The 13,297-nt window shown below is 42.8% G+C and overlaps 1 protein-coding gene across 3 annotated transcripts in view; it reads left to right on the top strand.

Moving 5' to 3' along the window:
• SLC41A2 (solute carrier family 41 member 2) overlaps nucleotides 1-13,297 on the top strand; it is a 52,846-nt gene continuing 39,549 nt past the window's right edge. Inside the window, exons 1-2 of one of the 3 annotated variants that reach the window (XM_083859773.1) lie at nucleotides 1-122; nucleotides 11,567-12,298. In XM_083859773.1, coding sequence (XP_083715899.1) covers nucleotides 11,744-12,298 — 555 coding nt within the window. In that variant the 5' untranslated portion in view covers nucleotides 1-122; nucleotides 11,567-11,743. Of the gene's footprint in view, nucleotides 123-1,328; nucleotides 1,417-1,509; nucleotides 1,612-11,566; nucleotides 12,299-13,297 lie in introns of those variants that run through there. The other 2 variants (XM_083859774.1, XM_083859775.1) reach the window with 2 other exon arrangements.

The raw sequence follows: 13,297 nt of genomic DNA, 5'->3' as shown, positions 1-13,297 counted from the left end.
CCTGCTCAGTGGCGGCGGCGCTCACCTAGCGTGGAGCTGTCATCGCCGCCGGGCTGCTGTCGCCCCGCCGCAGCGATGGGGCGCGACCCCGCCACGCTGCCGGCACCGCTCTCCTCGCCCAGGTGAGGGGAGGGCGCGGACCGAGGGGGCGGCGCGGGAAGCGAGGGCAGCGGGGCCGGGCGAGTCGGAAACCTGCCGCCCCAGGCCGGGAGAGGCGGCGGGGGCCGCGGGCGGGAAAGTTTCCGGGCGAGTGGCGGAGCCCCCGAGCGCCACGCCGGCCCGCCCCGATGGCCGGGTGCCCAGGGCTGGGGGGCACTCGGTGCCGCCTTCCTCCCGCCCCGGCCGCCGTTCCCGGGCGCCGCGGCGCTCGCCCTCCCCGTGCTGCGGGCCCCGACCCTCCCGCAGCCGCCACCCGGCGCCGGGCGGGCTCCGCTGCTCGCCGGCCGGGCCGCTGTCCTGAGCCCGGAGCGCGGATGCTGCCGCGCGTTTGCCGCCCGCTTGGTACCTGCACTCCTCAGAGCCCCCAGCGCGTTTCATCATGTGCGCGTAATTATGCACTGCTCCAGGCAGCCTGGACAATGAGCCTTTTCTTTGGTTTCTCTCTGCGTGCCCAAGACCTGCCTGACATTCCCAGTAGCCCCTATTCCTTGGCACTCTTTACATGCGTATGTGCAAGCAGTCCTGTTCCTACATTTGCACACATAAAAAATGTGCCAGACTCTGTCACCGCAGATGCGGTGCTAGACGAGTATGGTACCTCTACCTGAACAGCACGTGTACAGACTTCGACGATCATGTATTTTTTGTTTGCAAGTGTTCTAATTAATGTCTGATGGCACATTTATTCTCTTTCCATACTTTTCTACCAAAACATAGAAGGTTTTTGTGATTTATTCTACTTTACTTTCTGCTTTCTGAATAAATCTCAGTTAACTTCAGGTTTTAGCTCTCTATTTCTTTAGTTTCAGTGAATGTTACAATTTCTGCTTCCCCCTGCCCATTGTCTTCTTCACTCACATTTGAATCTGGGTTATAGACCACACTACAATACGTGGATCATATAAAATAAAGTAATTGTTTAGTCTTTAGGAAGAGTCCTAGCAATGTTTAGAATACATACCTAGTTATCTTCACTTTACCAGTTTAGTAATGTGGGTAAAAAGATGAGAGCAGATAGGATAACCTGTTTTGGCAGCGTTCTACATGCATCTACATTCCTGCAGTATACCTGGTAGACACTTCAGGAGAAAAAATAACAGTGTATCATTTTCTTTTTAATACCTGTGTGATATTATCGACACCAGCAATGGGAAGTCTGTATCCTAGTGCCTGAGTTAGTAAATAATTCATCTCTCCTTGGTGATGACAGTAGAGACCTTTAATCAGGATTCCAAAGAGTAGTTAGGATTCATCCTGGTAAGTACTTATTGGTTACTTAATATAAAGGACTGCATTATCTGGTACATTTTATATTTTCCTACCTGCTTTCGATGAGCTGAAGGATGTGATTTGCCTGGTATTTTTCATGCTGGTATTATATTTGGGTTATTTTAGAGCCAACCACATTTCATAGTCTTGCTGCTGTGTTTTGACTGTTTTGGTCTCTTCTAGGTGAGTTGCCTTAAAAGTGCAGAGTCAAACCAAGTCTTTTTCTCACAGCTGCTTTTCTCTTCCTTGGGGCCAAAATTGAAAGCTGTCATGTTCTGGAAGTGGAATGCAGCAGTGTCAAACTTGTCTGAAAACTGAGCCCGAGTGTGGCAGGCCTTTCAGTGTTTTGCTGTCAAGAAGGCATCTGGAGATTCTTTAATCTGTTTTTTTCCTCTTGTTATTTGTTTCTTTTGCTGTTAATTTAACCAGCAACTGCTATACAATAAAGACAGTGTTAACCAGTTTACTGCATAATACTTAAAAATGGTAAATGGTCTTATATCTACCTTGCATGCCTTGTTAATTTCAGCATGTTTAAATGGTAAATGGTCTTATATCTACCTTGCATGCCTTGTTAATTTCAGCATGTTTTACAGCCTTTTACACTCTACACTTAATATCTAGTATAAGTAATCTTGGCCCAGCGTACCACATTGTTTTCCGGAGTCTATGGAATGGTTAATGATAATACGGCTTTTTTACTCTTTATAATCCTGAGGTGATATGATGTAGCTTTCCCTTTCTACTGATATGTCCATGACACTAATGTAAATGATTAGCCATGGCTGTGATAAGGCTGTCAGTGTGATACTGACACCTGTGTGTATACACAAGACAACAGTGGAGAAGAGGCCATGCAGATCCCTTTATCACCTGCATTCTGAACTTAAAGAATGCTCCCAAAAAATGCTCCCTCACACTTCCAGTTTTACAGACTCTCAGAATTGCTGAGGTCAGAAGAAGTCTCAGGCAATTTTCTATTCAGCCATCTCTGCTCAGTGTAAGGTCAAGAAGAACAGGTTGCTTGGGGCTATGTCCAGTTTGGTTTCAAATACCATCAAAGATGTAGCCTCCAGAACCTGTTTGGACCAGTGTTCAGCCACTCTCATAGTAAAAACGCCCTGCTTTTAATTTTGTTCAAATGCCATTTTCAGTGTTTCAATTTGTGCCTGCTACCTCTCATCCTTGCAGTGAGAAGGGTCTGGCTTCATCTCTGAAGACATAAAAAGAGTCTTTCATGCCAGGGAGTAATCCAGCTTCATCTTTGCTTATTATGGCAAAATGTTAAAGTTCAGTGTTTGGTTAGTGTTTCATATTACTTCCCTGAATCCCTTTCCAAAGCTTGTTCTTGTTCTGAGAGGCATTTCTCAGACAGGCATGTTTACACAATGTTATTTTATTGTGGACTGCCTAGAAGTGCAGTGTAGAGATTACTAACACTTTAAAAGACCACCTGTAAAAAAATGTTGGCAACTTTAGGAAAAACAGGTTTTGGCTGTAGTGTGATTAGCTTTGGGTCCCGTGAAAGCCCTCAGAATTATTTAGATAGATGTTATCTATTGGTTTTGTTAGCCAAGCTCTGAAAGAAATCAGAAATTTCCCTAGACCTAAACTTCAGTAAGCATTTGTTTTAGCCTGTCATAATGTTTACAGAAATTTCATGCTTGATTCTTCCTCCCTCACTTTTTCTGAAGGTTCTTAAAAGGTCATGGTGATTTATTGTGTTCACACTTCAAATGAACTGTTGGCAGTCTAATAACCCTCTGACCAAATTTGGTTGTAGAATCTCGTCCCTTAATCCTAATCCTAGATGTTCTTTAAACCAAGGGGAAGTATGGAAGAAGCATTTTCTTTCCCATGATCTTGAGAACAGCATTATAGTGTGTCTGAAACAATGTGGACAGTTCTTTGGGCAATAGTGAAGAGAGTTCTTTGAGCTTCTTCCTGAACAGATTATTTTTTTTTTTTGTAATTTCATCTTTCTCAGATGAATCAAGCCAATCAAAGGTGAAGGATGGAAAAATGTTATAATGATCAGGTGTTGAGTTTCATAGCTGAAGTACCTGAGATTTTTCTAAAGCAGCTTTGCATTTCCAAAAGTGAGCATCTCTTCCAGCTTGTGGTCCTATTTTCTACAGCATTTATTTCTGCCTGTCCATCATGTATTCTGTCTCCATGTGTATTTTTTAAATTGCTGCATGCATCAGTTGTATGAATTCTTATGGGTAAAATTGGCTTGCTGTCTTGGATTGCCAAGTGTCTCATTTTTCAGGAACACTTCTTCAGTGAATGGTAGGGTGTGGCTGTATTTCTTATTTGTTTATGTTTACAGAACTGGTTGTTTATGTTTGTGTATGATTGCAGGACTGAGAGAGAGAGAGAGAAGTGGGTAATACACAGTAATTGTTATGTGCTATAAAATATATGAAGAAAAAGAAGAAACTATTAGAAGTAGGCACTTAGGAAACAAGGAAGAGGGACTTATTATTTTCATAGCTTATTATTTTGTCTGTAGGGACAAAGACAAGGTGTCCTTTCATTTTGTTTATAATATACTAGCTATGATAAATCTGAGGCTGCTTCCTGACTTCTCAAAGGATCTTTGTGTCTCTTTTTTTTTCCCTCAGTACTTCATCTTTTCCTGTAACCTCCAGATTATATATTAAGAAGTCAGAACCACTTACCTCCTTTTCCTATAGAGACTAGGAAAAAGATTTTTGAGATTTTAACTGCCTTTTCTTGATATGAATTACTTGAGCAGAGTTTGCTTCTTTAGCTCCCATATCTTTTCTAGACAACAGAACAACATAGGTGTTTTTCTTGTCAATGATAAAGCTTCTCCAGAACTTCTTGTTGTTCCTTTGAACAATGTTGCTTCGTGTATCTGTCTCTCAGGCCAGCCCAGCGTTCGGCTGGACTACCCTGCTAATCCTGATACGCCTCAACAGTACCTTTGCGTGGGTCTTGGCTCCGCAGTACCTTTGCCTTGGCTGTCACGGCCGTGGTTCGAAAGAGGGGACACTCGAGGCTCAGGGAGAAAGGTTTTATTCGGGGATCACAGGGGCAGTCCCTGGTCCCAGGCCTGTGCCTCAAGAGAGTGACCCAGGGCCTGGTTTGCAATGGGTTTTTGTTCACCAGAAATCTCAGGGGTGGGCTCAAGTTACAAGACCAATGAAACAAAGCAAGGTGGCTGATGCCAAATGCAATACACAACATTAACAAATCAGGTTAATTGGGGTGGGGTCCTCGGAGATCCACCAATCACTGTCCGACACCTCTCTGAAGGTTTCAGGCCTGGGAGATAATGGGCAGGGAGGGGAGATGCATTGAGATGCGAGAGAAAGACAATGGGATAACTGAAACTCCAGGCAGGGGATTAGATTGTCTTGGAAACTATTATCAACTTCTGATAAGAACATTCCAAGACAGGAGCTTTACCTGGCTAGGGTTAAAGTCTAAATCACATCAAACTTACAACTAAAAACCCTATGAAACAATTCCAGCACCCCACACCTCCGCCTTTTTCTTTTATTTGTGTTACTGTTCTGGAGTGTAGATATCTGAATTGCACTCGCTGCTGGAGTCAGAGTCTAGTGGGCATTCGATGGCAGGTGCCACTGAATGCACCAAGGGGGTAGTAGTGGGGAAAATTGCATTCATGATCAGGCTTTTGACCAAACCAGAAGCAATGGCTACAATTAAAATGATGAACAGAAACAGCAGTCCGGTTTTGACTCACGAGCTGGCAATGTTAGAGAGTCCAACACCTTTGAAGAGGTTGTCAAACCAGTCCCCTGTTTCTTGCTTGATGGAATCAACCATTCCTCGCAGCTGTTGGATTGATTTTTTGACGTTCTCTGCCTTAGATGATAGATTGAAGCAACACAGTCCTTCAAACTCCTCACATGAATGTTGGTTCAGTAAAAGCAGATAGTCAATCGCGGCGTGGTTCTGAAGGGTCGCCTGCCTGGTAATCTGTTCGTCTGATAGGAGGTCACTTATAGCTTGAGTTGTTAAATTTGCTTGTTTGGCTAAATGGCCTAATTCTCCCATAGATTTTGCTATTGAGACCCAGGGTAAAAAAACTGTCAGGGCTGTGGCCTTTGCCCTGGACCAGTGGATGATTTCTGAATTACAATCTGGGTCAAGACTTGTTAGGTCTCTTTTCTGGATTGGTACATGGAGAGAGGAATTTTTTCTGTGCCAATTGAGAATTTGAGTCATGTTTGGGATAAACAGGCTCAACTTGCCTAAAGTGCATGGGCCTCCGATCAGCCGAGCAGGAATGCCTGTAAAGGCTCTGTCACCACAAATGAGGAAAAAACCATTGGGTAGGGAACGGGGAAAGGGACTGTGAGCATCAGTGGAGGGAGTGGTAACATGTGCAATTTTTGTGCACCAGTTTTTCGCTATATAAGAATCCTTAATTTGCAACAAATGATAAAATGACGGCGTGTTCGTCTTGGGGAGTGTAACGAAAAACACAGAAAGGAGCTTTTGAGGACCCAAGAAGGTCTAATTCTTGGGGCTCTTGGGGGGCACGCGGGAGTGTTTGCAACCACTCTTTCCAAAAAGCAAGGGGATTTATGACAAAGGCAGAAGGGGCATCACCAATTTCTGTAAAGTAGCTAGCTTCAACAGGTTTTCGGTTGTATTTTTGTTGTATCTGGAGGAGTGAGAATGGAAACTCCTTCTCTTTCACAGGGATTCCTACCAGGCAGGAGGACGTGGGATCTTGGGCCGCTGCTGAGGCTAGGCAGATGTGATCTTGACCTAGACTCTTTGCGAGGGTTTTCCATACATTGGTTTTGGGCTGTGGAACGATCCAGGGGGTGGTTATCGACAGAAAGCTGAGCAGCACTGCAAGGGCAAAAACTGCTGTGCTGCGGACCTCCATGCTGATCACCTGGACTGCGGTTCTGTAACATAGAAAAAAGGGGTAGGTTAAACAACCACTGAAAACACTCAGCTGGGGGAAACAGCTCTTCTGCTTCCTCTTCATGCCAGAAAACCCAGGAGGGAAGAGTAATTGGGCAAGGAGGACTTGCCTCTGGGCCCGCTTCCTCTTCCTCCTTTTTCCTCCTTCTCCAGGAGGCCACAGTGACTTGGGGTACCTTTGTTTCTGAAGCCTTGGGGACATAGGGTCTCACATTTCTGGAGGGGATCCACCGCAAACCGGTAGGAGTGGAGACGCAGGCATACCCGCGCCCCCAGGTGACCAAATCGTGAGGACCCTGTATCCTCAAAGTTTCTGGATCTTTGACAAGGACTTTTGGCCTTTCCCGGGGCTCTAACTGTGAGCTCCCACGGAAGTGCCTTGTCACCGGCGGGTTCATGGTTTCAAAGGAACAGTTAAGAAAATTCAAAGTGAACACAGCATGGGCTAGTCTTACAGATGGTGGCTCAATTTTGAGGATCGGTTGCTGCTGGCTGAGGACTCTCTTGAGGTTCTGATGAGTCCTTTCCACAATCGCCTGACCTGTCGGAGAGTGGGGCATATCAGTTTTGTGTTCCACTCCCCATTGCTGCAGAAAGCTGCAGAATTCCTTGGACTTGTACGCTGGACCATTATCTGTTTTCAGGGACCTTGGGATGCCCAGGACAGAGAAAGCTTGGATGAGATGCTTGATAGCATCCCCAGCCTTCTCCCGTGTGTGGGCAGAAGCGAAAACAGCTCCTGAGAACATGTCCACAGAGACGTGCACGTAATTCTGCCTCCCAAAGGGGGCAAAGTGTGTGACGTCTGTCTGCCACGCTTCACAACTGGACAAACCACGGGGATTCGCGCTTGTGGGCACAGATGGGATGGCACATCTGTGACATTGTGGACAGCCGGTCACAATCGCTTTGGCCTGGTCACAGGTTAAGTTAAACTGCCGGACCAGACCTGCTGTGTTTTGATGGTGAAGCTGGTGGTTGATTCTGGCTTGCTCAAAACGATTTGGCAGCGGGGTCACCTCAACAGGGGCAGCAAGTGCATCGGCTCTCCTGTTCCCTTCTGCTATGAACCCTGGGAGCTCTGTGTGTGATCTGGTGTGCATCACGTAAAAGGGTTGCTTCCTGTGGGAAATCGGTTTGACCAGCTTAGAAAGCAACTGAAACAGAGTGGCGTTGGAAACCTCCTGCAGCACAGAATGTTCTGCTCTAGAAACTATCCCTGCAACATAACTCGAATCTGTTACCAAATTGAAAGGTCCAGGGAACGTCTCAAATGCTCTAATGACTGTGGCCAACTCAGCGACCTGAGGCGATCCTTCCACCTCAACAACCTCTGATTCCCACCTCTGGGTGAGAGGGTCCCGCCAAGTCATGACTGATTTGTGGGACTTTCCGGACGCGTCAGTGAAGACGGTTAGAGCCTTAAGAGGCTCCTTGCTTTGGACACTTTTTAACTCCAATAGAAATTGGGCATCTGAATTGAAAATTTTGTGGGCAGGCCGATGAATAGAAATTTGACCAGGGTAGTTATCTAGGACAAACTGCAGTGCTTCGTTCTCTTGAAGAAGATGCTCTAACATTGCTTTTGTAATTTGACCCGATTTTAATTTGATTGGCATGTGAATGCACTCAAAGTCACAACCAGCCAGTTCCCTAAGGCGAACTCTGGCTTTCCGAATCAGGTCAGCCATCAATTCTTGTGGCTTTGTCATCCTTTTGGTCCTGTGGTGGCTCAGAAAGACCCACTCTATAATAGAGAGAGGATCTTCTTTGCCTTGGACCTTCCTTGATTTTTGGAGGGTTTTGCTGTTCCATTGGAAGATCATCCCATGGAGATCATGGGATGGCAGCTTTCCTAGAATGATGAAACGAAAAGACAGGTCAGGTTTACATCTGTTGGCCTGTCTGGTGGACAATGCGTGTTGAATGTTATCAAGTGCAATCTTTGCCTCTGGGGTGAGGCCCTGGGCGAACTCAGTTCAGCTCCCCCTTTTAACAAATTGAAAAGGGGGGCCAGGTCTTCGGTAGAAAGACCCAGCCAAGGTCTCACCCAATTCAAAGCTCCACACAGCTGATGGACATCTGCAAGGGTCTGAATTTGGGTCTTGATTTCCAATTTTTGAGGAACAATGGTCCTCCTTCCAATTTCAAGTCCTAGGTGTTTCCAGGGTGGCATCCTTTGAATTTTGGATTCTTGCAGCTCAAAACCTGCATCAACCAGTGCAGACACTGTGAGGTCGAGTGCATGCGCCAACAGGTTGTCTGTTGGTGCAGAAATCAACACATCGTCGATGTAATGATGGATTATTACTTGGGGCACCGCTGCACGCACAGGTGCGAGCAGGGAAGCAACATACCTTTGACAGATCACAGGTGAAATTTTCAAACCCTGAGGAAGAACTTTCCACTGATACCTCTTTCGCGGAGCCTTTCGGTTCAAGGTGGGCACCGAGAAGGCAAAGTGTGGGGCATCATCAGGATGGAGGGGAATGTGGAAAAAACAGTCTTTTATATCAATGACAGTCAAACTCCAGTTTTCGGGGAGCATGCTTGGGGCGGGCATCCCTGGTTGCAGGGATCCCATGTCCTCAATTACCTCATTAATTTTGCGGAGGTCGTGTAGGAGCCTCCACCTGGTCTTATCTGCTTTCTGAATGACAAACACTGGAGAGTTTCACGGTGAAGTGGTCTCTTCAATGTGGCCTTTTTTCAGCTGTTCTTCCACAAGCTCATTGAGCGCCTTTAACTTTTGCTTAGAAAGTGGCCACTGCTCTATCCAGACTGGTTCATCTGACAGCCAATTCAGTTTCTGGATAGGGCGCTCCTCAATGACCGAAAAACCTTTGGAGGGTCAGGAATGTTAATTTTGACCCCGCATTGGGACATCAAATCTCTTCCCCACAGAGGTTTGTCAAAATCCAAAACGAAAGGGTGTAGAGTGGCCAGTTGCCCTTTTGGCCCTTCAATTGTCACTGCCTTTTTTGACTGCTTGGCCAATTGCAAGCCTCCAATACCGTTTACATGTTTGACAATGTCTTGCAGTTCCCAATGTGATGGCCACATCCTTTCTGGGACGACCGTCTCATCAGTGGCTGTGTCCCAAGCTCCTTTAAGGAGTTTGGATTCCCCACCCACGGAAAGCTTACAGTAATCTTTTGGCCTGTCTGAGCCTATCTTTTTTACCACAGCGACAGAACAAGTTTTGCTGCATCTTGTAGGTACAAAAAAACCCCTGAAAACACAGCAATTATTAGCATCCTGTAACTTAGGATGAAAATACTGCATCAGATGGCATTTAAAAAGTAATTTTTTGTTGGAACAGGTTTTTGGAAATGAAGAGTTACATTTGGAAGGGATCGTAGTTATCTATATGCTTTGAAGGAACAATTACTCTTTACTGTATATTATACTATACAATACTTTTTCAACCTAAACAATTTTATGATTCTATATTTTTCAGTGTATCTTCTTAAATTCTCATTTTCCAGCATTAATCATTAATTTAACATTTTATCATTCTAAGTCTTTGTGGTAGGAAAAAGATAAATGGCTGTCATCCAAACCACTTTGCAGTATTTCGATTGTTAGCCATCCACACTAGCCTCTTCCTCCATTTGGAACTTGACCAAATAATTCTTCTGTTCCCCTTTTTTTTTCTCCTTTTAAGTAGCATTTCTATTTGTTAATACTTTCATATAGTAAAAGAAACCACAATCTTATCATAGGATTTGTTTCTTTAAAAAAAACCCAAATACAAAAATTTAAAAGGAGAACAATCCATATGTTTAAAAAGATATATATAATTAACCGAAATATTTTTGGATAGAGTTCCAGAGCAAAGAATAATTTCCATGACTCACTGCTTTAGCACTCTGGTGATATGACTGGAGGACATATGGGAGAAGCTGCAATGAGAACCAGACTCTGCTTTGTTAAAGCTGTCAGAAAATTTTCTCAATGCATTTTCCTTGGAGTGAAGTTAAATCCTTCAATTTCTTCTTCTTCTTCTGTCTTTCTGTAGCACTTAACAGAGCACCATTTTGACTTGTGGTTAGAGCTGCTCCAGGATAGCAGCAAAAGTTGCTTTGTTATTCCTAATTAAAGTGTATGGAAACTAGAAATGAGGCCTAGGAGTTTGTATGCACTGAAACTGAAAGGTTCAACATAGCACAGTCTACTAGAGAGTGGCAAAAGATATTGCAGGAATCTTGGTTACTTAAATTCCCCTGTTGGTCCTGTGGCAAAAATATTGCTGTTTCTTGCAAAAACTGGCTCCTTTCTAGAACAAGCCATAAATTTCATTGTGATTTTAAAAATATTCGTTTCTTGGTCAGACCTACCTTGGATAAAGCAAGTGGTAGAGGGAAAATCATCATGCTACTTCTGAGTTGTCTTTTCACTCAAAAAACCCCACGTCTAATAGTTCTGTGAGCAGTAGGAATTTTGAAGTTGACTTGCTCTCTGGCCATATTGGAGTGAGTTATCCTAGGTAATGTTTGAAGACACCTAAGACCAAAGGCACAAACTTGGATCTCTTACAAGGCTATTATTTGCTAAAAGCTTTGACATCTCTACTCCCTGTAAGGTCTATCTGAAATTGCTCTAGAAATACTGGATGACTTAAAAGCTTTGAAACAGAGGGAAGGGAAATATAGGAATTATAACATAAAAAATATGGCCGTAGGAGACTGAGTTTCTTAGGAAATGCAGATTAAAAGTCCTCCAGCTCTAAAATATTTTCATTTCCTGCAGATTGTAAAATGTTTTCACAGCTTTGTATAGATACAAAGTCACGTGGAATTGCGTTATCCTACGTTATGCTGGTGCAGTCTCCCTGACCTTTGTTTCTCTGTTTATGCCAATCATTTACTTCTATTTATGGAGTTTAGTAATAAATACCAAAGTCAGCAATATTTGAGTCAAATTAGAACTATTCTTTTAGTAAATTACCACAGTTATTACCACAACATGAAGATTAAAGAAAAGTTAGGTAAAGTGGCTTCTAATAGAGGGAATGTGAAATGACTTGAGACTGTCAGTATATAGTTTAATTTCCTACCATGATGGAAATTAACTCACCTTATCACGGTAAACAAAAAAAAAGAAAAGATTGTGATCTAAAAAATTGAATCAACATATCATCTATTGTGTAGAGTTAAAATATTTTAGAAGTAAATATGTAGTTTCTACTTTTTTGCAGATCCTGTCTTGCTTATGGAATTGTTGAAGATCTGAGAGCAATGAAAAAACACTTTTGCTTGCATAAAAGGAACATTTTTGTCCATGTGTAAGTGTGGCACTTGGTGACTCACCTGCAAGATTTCTTGGCTGACATCTGAAAAACGAAGTGCTTTTCAACCTATACTTCTGTAGCACTATGACTAACTGTAAAGGCAGATCTACCATCTCCAAAACAAATAGCAAAGTCCACAACAGAGAAGGCTTTGTAAACTGGACCATAAGTCTTAATACAATTCAGTATGATAAATTTTTGAGACTGCTTTTAAGTATGGTTCCCGTTGCTTACCAAATAAACCAAGAGGAGAGACACAAAAAGGTGAATGGTGTCTGGCAAGATGGATTGCAACCAGCAGGACACAATTTTAATGTCAGGTCTGAACAACACACAGATTACCATCACTTCTCAGAACCAAGCTTTCATGGTAGCAATGGACACAGCCCATCCAGCTGTAGCCCGAAATATGATGATTTTACCAGTTATAATTACTGTGATGGAATGGACACTTCAGAAACAGATGCCATGTTACAGGATGACACTCTGTCCAGTGACAGTAATGAAGATATCATTGTGGAAGGAAGTAGGAAACAGCCCAAAGAATCAAGTAGTATTATGGCACTGCAGATACTCGTACCTTTTTTACTAGCAGGGTTTGGAACTGTTTCTGCTGGCATGGTTTTGGATATTGTACAGGTTGGTATTTGCTTTGGAAGCCTTTTTTAACAGGTAGTCTGTGAGGTCTGTAGCTCCAACATGTGACATTGTAGATGTCCCTAATATTGAGATGTAATTAGGTCTGTGTGTGGTTCTGCTACTATGAACTTATTAGAATGTTTGAAATAACCACAATATTTAAACAGAAATACAATATAGAAATTAATCTGTGTGGATTTTCCCCGCTTTTGTTTGGTTTTGCTTCGTTCAGCTTTAGGGATTTTTTAGCTACACTTAAAGAGTTAACAAAGTTAATTAAAATTGGAGGAAGATGTGACAGTCTTTGTCACTCAAAATCTTGATAGAGTAAAGGAAGCTTGGACTTCAATCAGTTGCAATGGAAATAGACTTTGTTACCTCAAGAAAAAGGAAAATAAAATTTGACATACAAATTTAAGTGCTTCCTTGGGCTGTTTGCCACCAGTCTGGTGCTTTGTTCATGTACATCTTACCAACTTGTTCTTTGTACAGTTGCTTTAATTGAATCCTTTTATTTTCATTAAAATAATAATTTAAATTATTGGAGATCCCTGAATAAAAAGACAATTTACAGTTTTGTTAGTCTAGTTAAAATTGGTAAATTATAACAAATTAAATATATGGGTTGACAAGACATACAAAGTAGCATAGAACTTCAGTGCTAAGGACTTGATGCATAAAAAATGAAAAGTGTTTTCTTTAAAATTCTGGGTTTTGGAAAGCTGTGCTCTTGTAAATTTCACACTTAGAGGTAAAAGAATAAATACAAGCTTTTTTTACTTTTGGGCTTTGTTCATATGACAATTAATTCCTTGCTGGTTTTCTATGAGGTTTCTACATAGCTGGAAAGGAAAAGATGAAAATATTATTGAAAATTAAGGGCAGAATTCAAGAGCAGTCATAGTATCTGGGACTATTTTAAATAATGGAAAACAAATACTTCAAATTAATGACATGTTTTTTAACTACATTTGTTTTAAGGCCAAGTTTTGGGTCTCT

This window comes from Zosterops lateralis (genome assembly GCF_965231275.1).
Source record: "Zosterops lateralis genome assembly, chromosome: 4".
In the NCBI taxonomy this organism is placed as follows: domain Eukaryota; kingdom Metazoa; phylum Chordata; class Aves; order Passeriformes; family Zosteropidae; genus Zosterops; species Zosterops lateralis.
Note: the sequence above shows the minus strand (reverse complement) of the source record. Positions and strands in the feature narration are given on the sequence as shown.